Source organism: Talpa europaea, assembly GCF_964194135.1.
Source record: "Talpa europaea genome assembly, chromosome: X".
NCBI classification, from domain to species: domain Eukaryota; kingdom Metazoa; phylum Chordata; class Mammalia; order Eulipotyphla; family Talpidae; genus Talpa; species Talpa europaea.
This window is the reverse complement of record NC_140081.1, coordinates 449,859-467,500: the sequence shown is the minus strand read 5'-3', so window position 1 is coordinate 467,500 and position 17,642 is coordinate 449,859. Positions and strand designations below refer to the sequence as shown.

The 17,642-nt window shown below is 66.0% G+C and overlaps 1 protein-coding gene across 1 annotated transcript; it reads left to right on the top strand.

Moving 5' to 3' along the window:
• Positions 1–134: 134 nt before the first annotated feature.
• Positions 135–16,689, top strand: ASMTL (acetylserotonin O-methyltransferase like; the record flags this gene model as incomplete). Its single annotated transcript, XM_084258165.1, has 13 exons — positions 135–227; positions 2,990–3,121; positions 5,773–5,820; positions 6,940–7,004; positions 7,172–7,233; positions 7,404–7,512; positions 7,878–8,172; positions 9,866–10,028; positions 13,265–13,431; positions 15,087–15,219; positions 15,633–15,776; positions 16,140–16,262; positions 16,478–16,689. 13 exons carry the CDS (start codon positions 135–137, stop codon positions 16,687–16,689), a joined length of 1,746 nt encoding a protein of 581 aa, XP_084114291.1.
• Positions 16,690–17,642: the final 953 nt, after the last annotated feature.

Genomic DNA, 17,642 nt, shown 5'->3' with positions numbered 1-17,642 from the left:
CCGGGGCGGGGCCGGGGCGGGGCCGGGCGCGGCGGGGCGGGGCCGGGCGCGGGGCTTGTGCGCGGGCGCAGCAGCCGCTGCCGGCGGGTCCAGCGCGGTGGGGTCCGGCCGCGGGCGCGGGCGCGGGGGGCGCCATGGTGCTGAGCCCGGTGCTCCGCAAGCTGCAGGGCAAGCGCGTGGTGCTGGCCAGCGCCTCCCCGCGCCGCCGGGAGATCCTCAGCAATGCGGTGAGCCCCCCGGCTGCTCGGGGCGGGGGGGGGTTTGGGGGGGCCGGTCACCCCGGGCCGACAGACGGGCCTCGGGGCCCCCGGCCTGGTGCCTGGGCGCGGGAGCCCGGGGGTCAGCTGCTGACCGCGTCCCGCCACCGGCCGCGGGTCTGGGGGCTGCGAACAGGGCCCAGCGCCCCCGGCCCTGCAGGGGTCAGTGGGCAGCGCAGGGACCCGGGTGCCCCCCGGCGAGCTAATGGGGGCCCCGAGCGACCCCTGCGCCCCCCGATCTGCCCCCGGGGCCACGTGTCAGGACCAGGGTGGAGGCAGCTGGCCCTGGGGGTCTGGGGGGCCCCCCTGGGTGGGCGTCCAGAGATGGGGGGACAGTGTCCACTGCGAGGCGGCCTGCGTCACGGCCACCTGTCCCCTGGACTCTGGAGCCCCCGCCCTGGCCCGCGCCGGTCACCTCTGACCCTCGGGGCACAGCCTTCCCCCGGGTCACCACCTGGGCCCGGCCCGGCTCCCGGACCCTTTGACCCTTGACCAGTGTCCACGGCCCGGCCCGATCGATGCCGCCCTGCTGGCCCCTCTGTGGGTCCCGCAGGTGCACGGCTGGCCTGGCTGGCTGCCCCCCAGCCCCCTCCACATGCCTGCCCTGGTGTCCTGCCCCCCAATCCCCGCGTGCAGCCCCCTCAGCCCCAGCCCCCCAGTCTCCAGGCCCCCCGTCTCCAGCCCCCTAATTCTCAGCTTCCCAATCCCTGCCTCCAGGCCCCGAACCCCCAGCCCCCCAGTCTCCAGGCCCCCCGTCTCCAGCCCCCTAATTCTCAGCTTCCCAATCCCTGCCTCCAGCCCCCTAACCCCCAGCCCCCCAGTCTCCAGGGCCCCATATCCAGGCCCCCCGTCTCCAGCCCCCTAATTCTCAGCTTCCCAATCCTTGCCTCCAGGCCCTTCATCCCCAGCCCCCCAGTCTCCAGGCCCCACATCTCCAGGCCCCCCGTCTCCGGCTCCCTAATTCTCAGCTTCCCAATCCTTGCCTCCAGGCCCCTCACCCCCAGCCCCCCAGTCTCCAGGCCCCCCGTCTCCAGCCCCCTAATTCTCAGCTTCTCAATCCCTGCCTCCAGCCCCCTCACCCCCAGCCCCCCAGTCTCCAGGCCCCACATCTCCAGGGCCCCCGTCTCCAGCCCCCTAATTCTCAGCTTCCTAATCCTTGCCTCCAGGCCCCTAACCCCCAGCCCCCCAGTCTCCAGGCCCCCCCGTCTCCAGCCCCCTAATTCCCAGCTTCTCAATCCCTGCCTCCAGGCCCCTCATCCCCAGCCCCCCAGTCTCGAGGCCCCCTGTCTCCAGCCCCCTAATTCTCAGCTTCCCAATCCCTGCCTCCAGCCCCCTCATCCCCAGCCCCCCAGTTTCCAGGCCCCCCGTCTCCAGCCCCCTAATTCTCAGCTTCCCAGTCCCTGCCTCCAGCCCCCTCACCCCCAGCCCCCCAGTCTCCAGGCCCCCATCTCCAGGCCCCCCGTCTCCGGCTCCCTAATTCTCAGCTTCCCAATCCCCGTGTCCAGCCCCCTAACCCCCAGGCCCCCGGGCTCCAGGCCCCCCGTCTCCAGCCCCCTAATTCTCAGCTTCCCAATCCCTGCCTCCAGCCCCCTCATCCCCAGCCCCCCAGTTTCCAGGCCCCCCGTCTCCAGCCCCCTAATTCTCAGCTTCCCAGTCCCTGCCTCCAGCCCCCTCACCCCCAGCCCCCCAGTCTCCAGGCCCCCATCTCCAGGCCCCCCGTCTCCGGCTCCCTAATTCTCAGCTTCCCAATCCCCGTGTCCAGCCCCCTAACCCCCAGGCCCCCGGGCTCCAGGCCCCCCGTCTCCAGCCCCCTAATTCTCAGCTTCCCAATCCCTGCCTCCAGCCCCATCATCCCCAGCCCCCCAGTTTCCAGGCCCCCCGTCTCCAGCCCCCTAATTCTCAGCTTCTCAATCCCTGCCTCCAGGCCCCGAACCCCCAGCCCCCCAGTCTCCAGGCCCCACATCTCCAGGCCCCCCGTCTCCAGCCCCCTAATTCTCAGCTTCCCAATCCCTGCCTCCAGGCCCCAGCCCACAGCCCCCCAGTCCCCAGCACCCCCAGTTCCAGGCCCCGTCCCCCCAGCTCCCAACCACCCTAATCCTGCCTCCAGTCCCTGCGCCCTAGTCCCCAGCCCCCCTAATCCCTGGTCACCCAGCCCCTACAATTGCTGCCTCCTGCCCCCAGCCCCCAGCTACCCTAATATCTGGCCCTCCCTCCTCCCATCCCCAGCCACCCCAAGCCCTGCCCCAGTCCCCCTAATCCCTGGCTCCCCAGCACCCCCAGTCCAGGCCCCCTCCCCCCAGCTCCCAGCCACCCTAATTCTGCCTCCAGTCCCTGCACCCTAGTTCCCAGCCCCCCTAATCCACACTCCCAGCCCCCCTAATCCCCGGCCACCCAGCCCCCACAATCCCTGCCTCCTGACCCCAGCTACCCTATATCTGGACCCCTCCCCCATCCCCAGCCACCCCAAGCGCTGCCCCCAGTCCCCCTAATCCCTGGCTCCCCAGATCCCTCTGCGCAGGCCCCACCACCCCAGCCCTGACTCCCCAGCCCCCAGGTCTGTGCGCTCTGCCCCCAGCCCCACCCAGAGCGGGGCCCGCAGCCCCCCTACAGCACAGTCCCGCAGGTGCCCCAGCCGGTGGGGGCGCCCCCTCAGCCCACGCCCGTGGCCCGCCCTCCGCCTCCCCTGGACCGGTCTCCCCGCGAGCCTCAGGACCCCTCTCGTGCACTCGCAGGGCCTCAGGTTCGAGGTGGTGCCGTCCAGGTTCAAGGAAAGGCTCAGCAAGGCCTCCTTCCGCAGCCCCGACGCCTACGCCATGGAGACCGCGCGGCAGAAGGCGCTGGAGGTGGCCGCGCGCATGCACCAGGTAGGGCCGCGCGCCGCGGACGGGGGACGCAGCCTGGCCCCCAGCTGGGCTGCCCCCCGCAGGCGGAAGACCGGGCCTGGGTGTGCGGGGACTGCCCGGGGGTGCACAGGCTGGGCCGGAGATGCGCAGGGACAGGACAGGGGTGCACAGGGACTGGCCAGGGGTGCAACAGGACAGGACAGGGGTGCATGGGACTGGCCAGGGGTGCACGGGACAGGACGGGGCTGCACAGGGACTGGCCAGGGGTGCACGGGACAGGACGGGGCTGCACAGGGACTGGCCAGGGGTGCACGGGACAGGACGGGGCTGCACAGGGACTGGCCAGGGGTGCACGGGACAGGACGGGGCTGCACAGGGACTGGCCAGGGGTGCACGGGACAGGACGGGGGTGCACAGGGACTGGCCAGGGGTGCAACAGGACAGGACAGGGGTGCATGGGACTGGCCAGGGGTGCATGGGACAGGACAGGGGTGCACAGCGACTGGCCAGGGGTGCATGGGACAGGACGGGGGTGCACAGCGACTGGCCAGGGGTGCATGGGACAGGACGGGGGTGCACAGGGACTGGCCAGGGGTGCACGGGACAGGACGGGGGTGCACAGGGACTGGCCAGGGGTGCACGGGACAGGACGGGGGTGCACAGGGACTAGCCAGGGGTGCACGGGACGGGACAGGGGTGCACAGGGACTGGCCGGGGTGCACGGGACGGGACAGGGGTGCACAGGGACTGGCCAGGAGTCTGCAGGAACAGACCAGCGGTGCCCAGGGACTGGCCAGAGGTGCGCGGGGGACGCAGGGACACAACCTGGGCAACGCAGCCCGGCAGGGTCTGTCCCTGCGCGTAACCTCGAGGCCGGAGTGTCCCCCCGTGACAGCTTCACGCGGGAAGACGGGGCGCCCAGCCGTCCCTGCGTGTGGCCGCGGGAGGGACTTGCTGGCCACAGCGGCGGCGTGTGGGCGGGTGACCTTTCCCGTGACCAGCGAACAGGCGGGCGTGACGAACACTCAGCCCCGAGGGGGACCGACGTGGCCCGCGTGGCACTGCGTGTGGCGTCGTGACGGACTTACAACTAGTGTCACTATCACGGAGGATGGACGATTCACGGAGCTGAGCTGTTGCCGCGCGTGACCACGTAACAGACCCTGGTCACGAATGCGGCCCTTTGGCTGTGAGACAGTCACGTGTACGCGTGATGGAATCATGCGCATGTTGTGTACGTTATGCAACCACACACGTGGTGTGTGTTAATGTGTGGCATAGCATGTTAGTGTGATGCGGGGTGTGTCGTTAACGTAGCTGGCCTGTCGCCTGTGACCACATGACCGTGGTAGTTAACGTCCCTGTCATGTATGATGGAGCATGAGCACGGCTGACCTAGTCCTGCCCGTTGCTATGTAACAGACATGCATGACACATACATGATGCCGTAAAATGGGCGCAGCTGACCTGCGATTACTGTGTGACCCTTAACAGACCCTTATCGTTCACGTGACTCTCAAGCTGTTGCTGCGTGTCACGTCGTCACACACCATCGCACACCATCACACACCATCGCACACCATCACACACCACCACACACCACCACACAGCATCGCACGTCCCGTCACGTCTGGCGTGGGACTCTGTGGTGACGGCTGCTACGCGTCAGACTATGACGGCTGACGTGACCGTCTCCTGCGACGGAGACCCACGCGGTGTGGCTGTCAGTGCGGGTCCCCGCGCCAGCCCCGGCCATGACTGACGTGCTCACGCGTGGTGGCGCGTGACCGTGGCTGACCCGTCGTCCGTCTCCCCGGGTAGCTCGGGTGTGGCCGTCGTGATGCTCTCGCTGGATGAGGAATCGGGCCTGTATGTCGTCCTCGTGTCATCATGGTTTCGTCCTTACAGCCCCTACACGCGTCGCCCTCGACAGGCCCGCCACGTCGCGCCCATGACACGGCGTGAGCGGCCTGCCGGGCGTCACGCCGCTGTAGCACACGGCGTTTGACAGACATACTCGCCCCTTTTGTAAGATTTATTTATCGATGCATGTAAGAGCTGGGGCGCAGGCCAGAGGCGCGGGGGGTGAGAGGACTCCCCAGAGGCAGAGTGGGGAGCAGGACAGGTGCATCCCCTGAAATCCACGGCTGAGGGGAGCAGCGGGGAGTCAGGAGGGGTCTGCTGCGCCCCGCGGGTAGCTCCCTGGCCGGCCGGGGATGGAACCCGTGCAGCAGAGGCTGCCAATAGCGTCATCGTGCTCAGACTCACCCCCTGGCGCCCCCAGGGACGCCCCAAGTTTGCTCTTTAAATGCCCCCGACGTTCACTTTTGCACCCAGATTTCAGACAAGCGTCTGCATCTTCCTCGTCAATTTATGTGACGCCCCAAGTCCCTCAGAGAGGGTCAGAGTCGCCGGCCTGAACTGCATGATTTGGGGGTGGGGATTTGCGTCCTGACCTGTCACCCCCAGCCCCAGTGGACATGCACCCCAAGGGGCTGTGCTTCTCCGGCCGAGCCCAGCTTGCAGGTGGGCTCAGGTGCGTCTGCAGGGGTGTTAGCGTGAACCCCAGGGCCCCTCTGGGTCTGCAGATGTCTCGGGGTCCCCCATCTTGACACAAAGACGTGCAGACTCCAGGGCCCTCCCACCTGAACGAGAGTCTGTGTCTCTTGCAGAAAGACCTGCGGACCCCGGACGTGGTCATCGGCGCCGACACCATCGTGGTGAGTGTCCAGGGCCTCGCGCGTCCCTGCCCGGGTGAGGGACACGGAGCGGCCGGAGCGGGGCCCTGGCGTCCGGGCCTCCCCCGAGCGTGCATGGACCGGCGCACACCCACCCCAGACACTTCGTCCGAAGTTTGCACACGTCCCTGTTTGCACACAGGCTCCCCCGGGTGGGGGGCGGCACTCAGACAAGCCACATTGGGGAGCCCATCTGCACCCCCTGACCTGCGGGTGGCACCGCCGGGGTGTATCCAGCCCCTGGGGCCCTTGGCTCTCAATCCGCTTGCTCCGACGTGGAGGTTAACTGCGGCCAGCCCGGCTGTGCGTCCACTATCGGGGGCTCAGCTGCGTCCCCCAAATTTCCTAGCACCCGAGGATGCTTGGAGCCAGGTCTGTAAATAGTTCGAGGAACAGTGAGGGGTCCTGGGGGGGTCCTGACCACAGGACGGGCCACTAGGAAGAGCAGGTGAGGACAGACAGGTGTCCCTGGGGGGCCAGGGGAGAGGATGGGCCACATCCAGGAGGGGCCGCCTGCCCCACCCAGGCCTGGACCTCAGCCCAGGGCGGGGAGACCCTTCTGGGATGTGAGTCCCAGTCTGGGATTTTCTTAATGGCCGCCCCAGCAGAATCAATGCATTACTCCTGGGGTGCACCCCCCAAAAGTGTTGAAGGCAGGTGTCCCCAGAAAGCCTTGCACACGCCAGCTCACGCCAGGAAAGCCTCACCGCGAAGTGCACACAGCCCGAGAGTCCACGGGAAAACGATGGGCACACGGATGGGGCCCATCCACGCGCCCGGGGAATATTACTCGGCCAGGAACAGGGAGGCTCTGACATTCCCAGCCCCGTGAATGACCTTGAGAACACGATGTTCCGGGAGCCAAGCACACACGGTGTCCAGTCCTCAGTAGGGAATGTCCAGAACCAGCCGGTCCACAGGGACAGGGAGTGGACACTTGGCACTGGGCCGGGCGGATGGACGTTGGCAGGGTTTTCTGAGGCGGTGAGGGACGGGAGTGGGGTGCTGGCTGCAGAGCCACCTGCGATTTGTGGAGCATAAAGGTCAGGTCTCACGGCCATCCCCCCAGAGATGACCCTCTGTGCCCTGTGTCCCCTGCAGACGGTGGACGGGCTGATCCTGGAGAAGCCGGTGGACAAGCAGGACGCTTACAGGATGCTGTCCAGGTGGGCGCTGGGGGGGGCCTCGAGCTGGTGAGTGCTGAGGGCCAGCGGGCCGGAGCCTCCCCCCCGGTCCCGGCCCCTGGAGTGGACACACCCCTTGCCCAGCCGGGGTCTCCCTCTGGGTGGACAGCCGGACACCAGGGGCCACGCCGGGGGCTGTGTCTCCGCAGGCTGAGCGGCAAGGAGCACAGCGTGTTCACGGGCGTGGCCATCGTCCACTGCTCCAGCAGAGGTACGTCCGCCCTGCCCTGGTCCCCGTCCTGGCCAGTCCCTGTCGCTGTGGCGCGATCGCTGTCCCTGGGAGACCCTGGCAGGCTCTCCAGCCTGACGCCAGTGTGGGCGGCAGCGGCAGGAGCCTGCTGGCCTGCAGCCGGGGGGACCTCAGCGGCTCTGCCCTTGCAGACGGCCAGCTGGACACGGAGGTGTCCTCCTTCTTTGAGGAGACCCGGGTGTGCTTCTCCAAGCTGTCCGAGGCGCTGCTGTGGGAGTACATCGACAGCGGGGAGCCCATGTGAGTGGGGGTGGCCGGTCCCAGCCGCAGGGGGCAGAGGACGGAGGTGTGTGGTCACCCCTGGCCGTCCTGGGGCCACGCACCCCACCCACCAGGCTCCGGGAGGGCCCTTCCTGCTCCCGAACCCCCCGGGGTGCCCAGTATTTCTGCTGAGGCTGCCGCCAGGAGAGTCTCCCCGGCGGGAGGCTGGACGTGCAGGCCCAGGTCCTCCCTGCTCTGGACCCCGGGAAGGCCAAGGTGGTCATCGTGTGGCGACACCGCAGGATGTGGGGCGGGCCTGGGGTCACCCCGCGCTGGGCCTCGGCGGCACGAGCCCCACCTGGCCGCGTGTGAGGCCCCGCCCAGCGCCCCGGTCTCCCGCGCAGGGACAAGGCGGGCGGCTACGGCATCCAGGCGCTGGGCGGCATGTTGGTGGAGGCCGTGCGCGGCGACTTCCTCAATGTCGTGGGCTTCCCGCTCAACCGCTTCTGCAAGCAGCTGGCCCGGCTCTACCTGCCCGACGGCCCCGCGGGCGGCGGCTCTGCCCCTGCGCCCAGCGAGGGGGTCGGCGGCCTGGACGGAGCGGGGGCACAGGACGCAGACTGCAACGGGGCGCCGGAGAGCCCGGGCGTCCACCCGAAGGACCTGCTGGAGCTCATCGACGGCTTCAAGGCCTCCAAGGTACCCGAAGGGGGGACTCGGCGGCTGGGCAGCTGGCCCTAAACCCCGGGAGCCCCCGCTTGTCCAGGCCTGAGCCCAGGGGCCCACCCCAGGGCTGCGCCCCCCAGGCTCCAGGGGACCCCTTCCTGCCGCCCCCAGCTCCAGGGCCCCAGGCGGGTCTGGGTGGGGCCGAGTCCCCATCTAACTCCGGGTGCCCGGGGCTCCTCCTCCGTGTCTACGTCTCCTCATGTGTCCCCTGTGAGGACGCGGTCCTGGGTGCGGGGCCCTGACCTGGGCCACGGCCTCTCGGGGCCTCACGTGTCACCCCTGAAGGGATCCTGTTTCCAAGGTGCTGAAGGCAGGGATGGGGATTCTCATATCAGTCCATCATCCACCATCATCCATCCATCCGCTGTCCATGATCCATCCACCGTCATCCATCATCATCCATCCATCATCCATCCATCCGTCATCCATCATCATCCATCCATCATCATCCATCATCATCCATCATCATCCATCCATCATCCATCATCATCCATCATCATCCATCCATCATCCATCATCATCTGTCCATCATCTGTCTATCATCCATCCATCCTCTGTCCATGATCCATCCACCGTCATCCATCATCATCCATCCATCATCCATCATCGTCCATCCATCATCCATCATCATCCATCCATCATCATCATCCATCCATCATCCATCATCATCCATCCATCATCCATCCATCCATCATCCATCCATCATCATCCATCATCGTCCATCCATCATCCATCATCGTCCATCCATCATCCATCATCATCCATCCATCATCCACCCATCATCCATCCATCCATCATCCATCCATCATCATCCATCCATCATCATCCATCATTGTCCATCATCATCCATCCATCATCTGTCCATTATCCATCCATCCTCTGTCCATGATCCATCCACTGTCATCCATCGTCATCCATCCATCATCCATCATCATCCATCCATCATCATCCATCATCGTCCATCCATCATCCATCCATCATCATCCATCATCATCCATCCATCACTCATCATCATCCATTCGTCATCCACCATCATCCGTCATCCTCCATCATCCATCATCATCCATTCATCATCCATCATCCATCCATCACCCATCTAACATCCATCCATCATCCATCCGTCATCCATCCATCATCCATCCTGACTATCCATCTATGTACCCACCTACCATCTTTCCATTTACATATCCTTGTATCTCCCTCCCTGCTCTCCATTGGTCTGCCACCTGTCCGTCTGCCTACTTACCCACCTGCCAGTCATCTGCCATGTGTATCTTCCATCCCTCCCTACCTGTCCATGTCACCTGTCTCTCCATCTACCTCCATGTCCTTACCTCCCTCCCGTTCTGCTTACCTCCCTGCCAATGCACCCATGGACTTACCTGCCCCATCTGCCCCTCTGTCTGTCCATCCATGCATCATTCTGCCTTCTCTGGTCCTTCATGTGTCCATCTCTCTACCTACCTGTCCCCGTGGGCTGTATCCATCCATGCCCCCACCTGTCCCACAAGCCCTGCACAGCAGTGCCCCGTCGGCCAGTGTCCGATCCAGCGGGGGCTGAGGACAGGCACGGCTCCACCCGAGGTCCTTCCACCTCCAGAGTCTGGGGGAGTAGCGGGTCTCCCCGGGTCATGTAATAACCCTGGGGTGTTGCTCTCCCTGGCAGGCCCTGTTCACGGCCTGCAGGATGAAGGTGTTTGACTTACTAAGGGACGAAGCCCCCCTCAAGGCTGGGGCCATCGCCGGCAAAATCGACGCCTCCTTGGGCGGGACCGAGCGGCTGCTGGACGCCTGTGTGGCCCTGGGGGTGCTGGAGAAGACAGAGAGGGGTAAGTGGTGGGCGTTCCCGGGCAGGGGTGCAGATGGAAGCCCCCGAGAGCAGGTATGCCCCCCGCCAAGGGAGGCGCGAGCCATCCCTCTGTCCTCGGAAGGCGTCTGTCCTTACATACGAGACGCAGAGGGCGGTAGAAGATGAGATGGAAGGGTGTAGGCCAGTGTAGATCGCAGATGACAGCTGTGTAGACAGGAACGTGGCCCCAAATTCCTACTCTGAGAAACCCCATTTACATGTATGACCTTCACCTGACTAGACCAGGCCCACCCTTCACCTGATTGGACCAGCAAGGTGCTTTTTTAGAGGGTCTGTGTAGAATTCCTGCTCCGATGTACAGCCGTCAACTGATTAGACACGGCCCACCCTCACCAGCAAGGTGCTCTCCTAGGGGATGGTGCAGCGAGAATCCCTTCTTCCTCTGAGAAACCCCATTCATGTCTGTGACCTTCAGCTGATTAGACCAGGCCCACCCTCGCCAGTGAGGGGCTTAGAGATTGAAGCAGGATTCCTTTCTTCTCTGAGAAACTCACTTCGCAGCTACGACTTTCACCTGATTAGACCAGGCCCACCCTCGCCAGCGAGGCGCTCTTTTAGGGGGTCTGCGAAGAATTCCTTTTGGGAGAAACCTTGTTCCCATGGATGTCCTTCAACCGATTAGACACAGCCCACCCTAAACCCCATTCATTTCTATGACCTTCAACTGATTAGACCAGGCCCACCCTCACCCACGAACTGGTCTTTTAGGTGTGTTGCAGAATCCCTTCCTGCTCTGAGAAACCCCGTTCACATGTATGGGCTTCACCTGATTAGACCAGGCCCACCCTCACCAGCAAGGCGCTTAGACATCAATCAGAATTCTTTCTCTGAGAAACCCACTTCACAGCTACGACTTTCAACTGATTAGATGCGGCCCACCCTCACCAGCGAGGTGCTCTCTAGAGATTGGGTCAGAATTCCTACTCTGAGAAACCCCATTCACATATATGACCTTCAGCTGATTAGACCAGGCCCACCCTCACCAGCGAGGCGCTCTTTCAGGGAGTCTGTGCAGAATTCCTTTTGGGAGAAACCCTGTTCCCATGGATGTCCTTCAACTGACTAGACGCAGCCCACCCTGTCTTAGGGGTTGGGTCAGAATCCCTTCCTTTTCTGAGAAACCCCGTTCATTTCTATGACCTTCAACTGATTAGACCAGGCCCACCCTCACCAGCAAGGTGCTTAGGCGTGAATCAGAATTCCTTCCTTCTCGAGAAACCCACTTCACATCTATGACTGTCAACTGTTTAGAGTCGGCCCACCCACTCCAGCAAGTCTGTCTCTTCGGGGCTGGGTCAGAATTCCTGCCTTTGCTGAGAAACCCACATTCCCGGCTGTGTCCTTCAACGGATCAGACACGGCCCACCCTCACCAGCAAGGTGCTCCCTTAGAGGTTGGGTCAGATCTCCTTCTCTGAGAAACCCCATTCACATGGATGACCTTCAACTGATTAGACCAGGCCCACCCTCACCAGCAAGGTGCTTAGGCATCAATCAGAATTCCTTCCTTCTCGAGAAACCCACATTCATGGCTGTGTCCTTCAACTGATCAGACACGGCCCACCCTCACCGGCAATTGCTCCCTTAGAGGTTGGGTCAGATCTCCTTCTCTGAGAAACCCCATTCACATGGATGACCTTCAACTGATGCGCCGTGGCCCACCCTCACCAGCGAGGTCCTTACGGGTTGGGTCAGAGTTCCCTCCTTCTCTGAGAAACCCCCATTCACATCTGCAACCTTTAACTGATTAGATGAGGCCCACCCTCACCAGCAAGGTGCTCTCTTAGGGATTGGTGCAAAATCCTTTCCTTTCTCTGAAAAACCCCATTCACATGGATGGCCTTCACCTGATTAGACCAGGCCCACCCTCACCAGCGAGGCACTCTTTTAGGGGGTCTGTGCAGAATTCCTTTTGGGAGAAACCCTGTTCCCATGGGTGTCCTTCAACTGATTAGACGCAGCCCACCCTGTCTCTTAGAGGTTGGGTCAGAATCCCTTCCTTTTCTGAGAAACCCTGTTCATTTCTATGTCCTTCAACTGATTAGACCAGGCCCATCCTCACCTCACCGTCACCAGCAAGGTGCTCTCTTAGGGATTGACGCAGAATCCTTTCCTTTCTCTGAGAAACCCCATTCACATCTGTGACCTTCACCTGATTAGACCAGGCCCACCCTCACCAGCAAGGTGCTTAGTGGCTGGTGCAGAATCCCTTCCTTCACTGAGAAGCCCCATTCCCATGTATGGCCTTCACCTGATTAGACCAGGCCCACCATTCCAGCGAGGCGCTCTCCTAGTGGGCGGGTCAGAATCCCTTCTCTGAAACACCCACTTCACAGCTACAACCTTCACCTGATTAGACGCGGCCCACCCTCACCAGCCAGGTGCTCTCTTAGAGGTTGGGTCAGAGTTCCTTCTCTGAGAAACCCCATTCACATGTATGACCTTCACCTGATTAGACCAGGCCCACCCTCACCAGCGAGGTGCTCAGTGGCTGGTGCAGAATCCCTTCCTTGTCTGAGAAACCCCATTCACATGTGTGACCTTCACCTGATTAGACCAGGCCCACCATTCCAGCGAGGCGCTCTCCTAGTGGGCGGGTCAGAATCCCTTCTCTGAAACACCCACTTCACAGCTACAACCGTCACCTGATTAGACGCGGCCCACCCCCACCAGAAAGGCCGTCTCTTAGGGGCTGTGTCAGGATTCCTTCCTTTCCCCAGAAACCCACGGTCACGTCTGTGACCTTCCACTGGTGAGACGCGGCCCACCCTCCCCGGCGAGGTGCTCTCTTAGAGGCTGGGTCAGAATTCCTTCTTTTGCTGAGAAACCCCGCTCATGTCTGTGACCTTCCACTGATTAGACCAGGCCCACCCTCACCAGAGAGCTGCTCTTTTAGGGGGTCTGTGCAGACGTCCTTTTCTGAGGAACCCCGTTCACAGCCACCACCTTCCACTGATTAGACGCGGCCCACCCTCGCCCGCGAAGTGGGCTCTTAGTGGCCGGTGCAGGATCCCTTCTCCTCAGAGCGACCCCGTTCACGTCTGTGTCCTTCGACTGATTGGACCAGGCCCCCCCGCCCCCGCGCGGTGCTCTCTCTCTTGTGCTTGAGGCAGGAGCGGGGTGTCGCAGCGTGCGCGAACCCTACGGCCATTCGGGGGCCCCGGCACGCTGTGGTCACCGATGCGCGTCCCCGCAGGCTACAGCAACGCGGCCCCCGCCCGCCTCTACCTGGTGTCGGACGCCGAGCGCTCCCTGCACAGCCTCGTCCTGCACCGCGACGCGCACGACTGGGCCCTCTTCACGCACCTGGAGGCGACCGTGCGCCAGGGCGCCTGCCAGGACCCGGGGGACGGCCCGTTCCAGGTGGGCGTTGGCGGCCGAGCTCCGGGGACAGCTGCGGCCCGGTCACTCCCTGACGCCCCGGCCCCTCCTGGGATCGACCCCTCTCCTGCGTCCTCCACCCTCACCTGCGCCCCCCACCCTCTCCGGCGCTCCCTTACCCCCTCCAGCGCCCGCTACTCCTTCCTGCGCTCCGCCCACCCTCACCTGCGCTCCGTCCACCCCCACCTGCGCCCTGTCCACCCTCTCCTGCGCTCTGTCCACCCTCTCCTGCGCCCCGCCCTCTCCTGCGCCCCGCCCACGCCCTCCTGCGCTCTCTCCACCCTCTCCAGTGCTCTGTCCACCCTCTCCTGCGCCCTGTCCACCCTCTCCTGTGCTCTGTCCACGCCCTCCTGCGCTGTCCACCCTCACCTGCGCTCTGTCCACCCTCTCCTGCGCCCCGCCCTCTCCTGCGCCCCGCCCACGCCCTCCTGCGCTCTGTCCACCCTCTCCTGCGCTCTGTTCACCCTCTCCTGCGCCCCGCCCTCTCCTGCGCCCCTCCCACGCCCTCCTGCGCTCTGTCCACCCTCACCTGCGCTCTGCCCACCCTCACCTGCGCTCTGCCCACCCTCTCCTGCGCCCTGTCCACCCTCTCCTGCGCTCTGTCCACCCTCTCCTGCGCCCCGCCCACGCCCTCCTGCGCTCTGTCCACCCTCTCCTGCGCTCTGTCCACGCCCTCCTGCGCTCTGTCCACCCTCACCTGCGCCCTGTCCACCCTCTCCTGCGCTCTGTCCATGCCCTCCTGCGCTGTCCACCCTCTCCTGCGCTCTGTCCACCCTCTCCTGCGCCCTGTCCACCCTCTCCTGCGCTCTGTCCACGCCCTCCTGCGCTCTGTCCACCCTCACCTGTGCTCTGCCCACCCTCTCCTGAGCTCTGTCCACCCTCTCCTGCGCCCCGCCCTCTCCTGCGCCCCGCCCACGCCCTCCTGCGCTCTGTCCACCCTCACCTGCGCTCTGTCCACCCTCTCCTGTGCCCTGTCCACCCTCTCCTGCGCTCTGTCCACGCCCTCCTGCGCTCTGTCCACCCTCTCCTGCGCTCTGTCCACCCTCTCCTGCGCCCTGTCCACCCTCTCCTGCGCTCTGTCCACGCCCTCCTGCGCTCTGTCCACCCTCACCTGCGCTCTGCCCACCCTCTCCTGCGCTCTGTCCACCCTCTCCTGCGCCCTGTCCACCCTCTCCTGCGCTCTGTCCACGCCCTCCTGCGCTCTGTCCACCCTCACCTGCGCTCTGCCTACCCTCTCCTGCGCTCTGTCCACCCTCACCTGCGCTCTGTCCACCCTCTCCTGTGCCCTGTCCACCCTCTCCTGCACTCTGTCCACGCCCTCCTGCGCTCTGTCCACCCTCTCCTGCGCTCTGTTCACGCCCTCCTGCGCTCCGCCCACCCCCTCCTGCGCTCCGCCCACCCTCTCCTGTGCCCTCCACCCTCTCCTGCGCCCCCCACCCTCTCCTGCGCTCCGCCCACCCTCTCCTGCGCCCCCCAGCCTCTCCTGCGCCCCCCATCCCGTTCTGCGCTCTGCCCAGCCCCTTCCTGCGCTGCGCCCACCCCTCTTCCGCCCCACCCACCTCATCCGGGCCCCAGCGGCCCTGCTGGCGGCCCCGTGCTGGGCAGGGCCTGCGTCCCCTGACCCCCGTGTCTTGCAGGACCCCTCCCAACGCAGCCCGGAGACGCAGCTGCGCTTCCTGCAGGCCATGCACAGCCTCGCCCAGCTGACCGCGCCCCAGGTGGCCACGGCCTTCGACCTGTCCCGCTTCACCTCGGCCTGCGACCTGGGAGGTGCGCGCCCCCCACCGGGCGTGGCCCCGGAACCCGGCCTTTCCTGTCCCGCCTGCCCCCCAGGCGCCCGCCTGGTCCTCCCCGCGGCACCCGGGCCCGGTCCTCACCCGGCACAGTGCAGAGAGGCGCAGGCGTCTCCAAGAGGGAGCCCCAGGGCGCCTCTGAGCCGCCAGCTCGCGCGCGTCAGGTCCTGCGCCCTGCGCCCACCCTCCCTCCTCGGGGCGCAAGGTGGCTGCGTGGCACCAGCCATCGCGTCTGCACCCCAAAGCAGAGAGCACAGGGAACGTGGCCCCCCGTGAGGGGCTGCGCCCAGGCCCCGCCGCGGACAGCTCGGGGGTGCACTGGGGAGGCCCAGGCCCGGCCGGCGGGCGCCAGGTGGGGAGACGCGGGCTCAGCGGCGTTTGTCTCCGCAGGCGGCACGGGCGCCCTGGCCCACGCGCTGGCCCGCGCGTACCCGCGGCTGCAGGTGACGGTGCTCGACCTCCCCGAGGTGGTGCAAGAGGCCCCGCGCTTTCAGCCCAGCGGCGGCCCGGCCGGGCGCGTGCGCTTCGTGCCAGGTACGCGCGTCCCGGAGGGCGGCACAGCAGCTGCGCGCCGTGAGCTTCTCCGCACCAAGGCGGGGGCCGGCGCGGGAGGGGGCGGAAGGGCGGGGTGTCCGGAGAGGACCCTGCTTCTGCGTCAGTGCGCCGGGGGGACCCTGCACCCACAGGGGCGCACTGAAGCAGCAGCCCCGGACAGCCGCGGAGCCCGCCTGAGGCCTTCTGGGGACGCAGCTCCCCAGCGTGAACCCCAGGGCCCAGCTAGGGCTCGAGTCTGTTTGGGGGGCACGCGTAGGCCCTCAGCAGCCTGTCGGGTCTCCCAGAGACTCGGGCGCCCGTCCCAGGGCCCCGAGGCACCCAGTGCGTCTCCCCCCGAACCAGGGGACTTCTTCCAAGACGACCTCCCCGAGGCCGACCTGTATGTCCTCAGCGGGGTCCTGCAGCAGTGGCCGGACGAGCGCGCGCACCAGCTGCTGAGCCGCGTCGCGGGCCGCTGCCCCCCAGGTGAGACCCCGCCGCCCCCAGGGGAGAGGAAGGGGCACCCTCACACCCGCGCGCCGAGCCCGGGCTCCCCTGCCCCATCTCTCTCCCCGAGTCCTGCCCGTCCCTTCCACCAGCTCCGTCTGTGCCTTTTCCTCCCTCCTGTCCGGCCCCTGATCTGTCCAGCCCCTGGGGGACCCCGCGGCACCGCGGGGCGCCCACACCCTCCTGTCGCGCAGGCGCGGGCCTCCTGCTGGTGGAGACGGCGCTGGACACCGAGCAGCGCGCGGCGAGGCTGCGGACCCTGGACGTGCTGCTGCAGGCGCGGGGCGGGGCGCGCCCGCGGGCGGAGCTGGAGCGCCTGCTAAGGGCGCACGGCTTCGGGGACGTGCGCACGGCTTCCGCGGGGGGCCTCCTGGACGTGCTCCTGGGCATCCGAGCCTCCGCGTGACGCCCGCCGGCCCCGCGCGACGGAGCGCACTCGGGGGACCTGGGGGCGCGCATTAAACAAAGGAGAAGCTCGCAGAGTACCGGCGTCGGGGCCCAGGGCGGAGGGCGCGCGCAGAGCCGACAGGGCGCGTCTGGAGAGGACCCTGCGCCGGGTCAGCGGCGCCCTCCGGCGAGGGCACAACTCCCCATAGCCGCAGCTTTCACAGGCAGGCAGGGGCTGCCCGGGGTGGACCTTCCTGGCCCCGGACACCTGCGTCCTCACTCGCCAAATTGCCAGGCCTAGGCCGCCCCTCCGTACCCCTGCGCCCCTGCTCCCCGCCTGCCTGGAGGACAGCGGCTGCCCACTGCTGGGCCGCGCGGGTGTGACCTGGGCCCCTGGGCGCGGAGGGGGCTGGTGAGGACCCGCTCAGGGGTGTGACCCGGTCCCCAGGTCAGGAGTGGGGTGTCCAGGGCACTGGCTTCCTCTCCGGCGGCGGTGCCCAGGGCAGATGGTGCGTGTTCAGTCCCGGCCCATGTGGCTGCTCCCCCGTCTGTGTAGCTCAGGGAAAGAAAGAGCGCCCCAAGGCAGCTGGGGTCCCCGGGGAAATCGGAGGGGCAGGCAGTGCCCGGGCCCAGGGCCGCTCCCTCTGGGCCGCTGTGGACACTGGAACTCGCGTGACCAGGGACCCGCGTGTGTGTCCTGGGTGTTTGTGTCCCAGCACAGCGCTGGCCACGCAGGACAAGCTGGGTCCGCGCGCCCACCCAAGCACCCCCCACTTTGTCCCTCAAGGCCCTGAAGTCGCAAGAGTCCGCAGGGGAGGCGGGCAGAGGAGGGGCCTGGGGGGGGTGCGCGCAGGCCCTGCCCCGGCTCATGGGGCGCACAGGGAGAGCTGTGCGCTCTGCCCAGCGCCCCCCTCTGAGCGCCCCAAGGCGGGCTGGGAACTGTGACCCTGATCTGTCAGCCGCTGCTCCGCA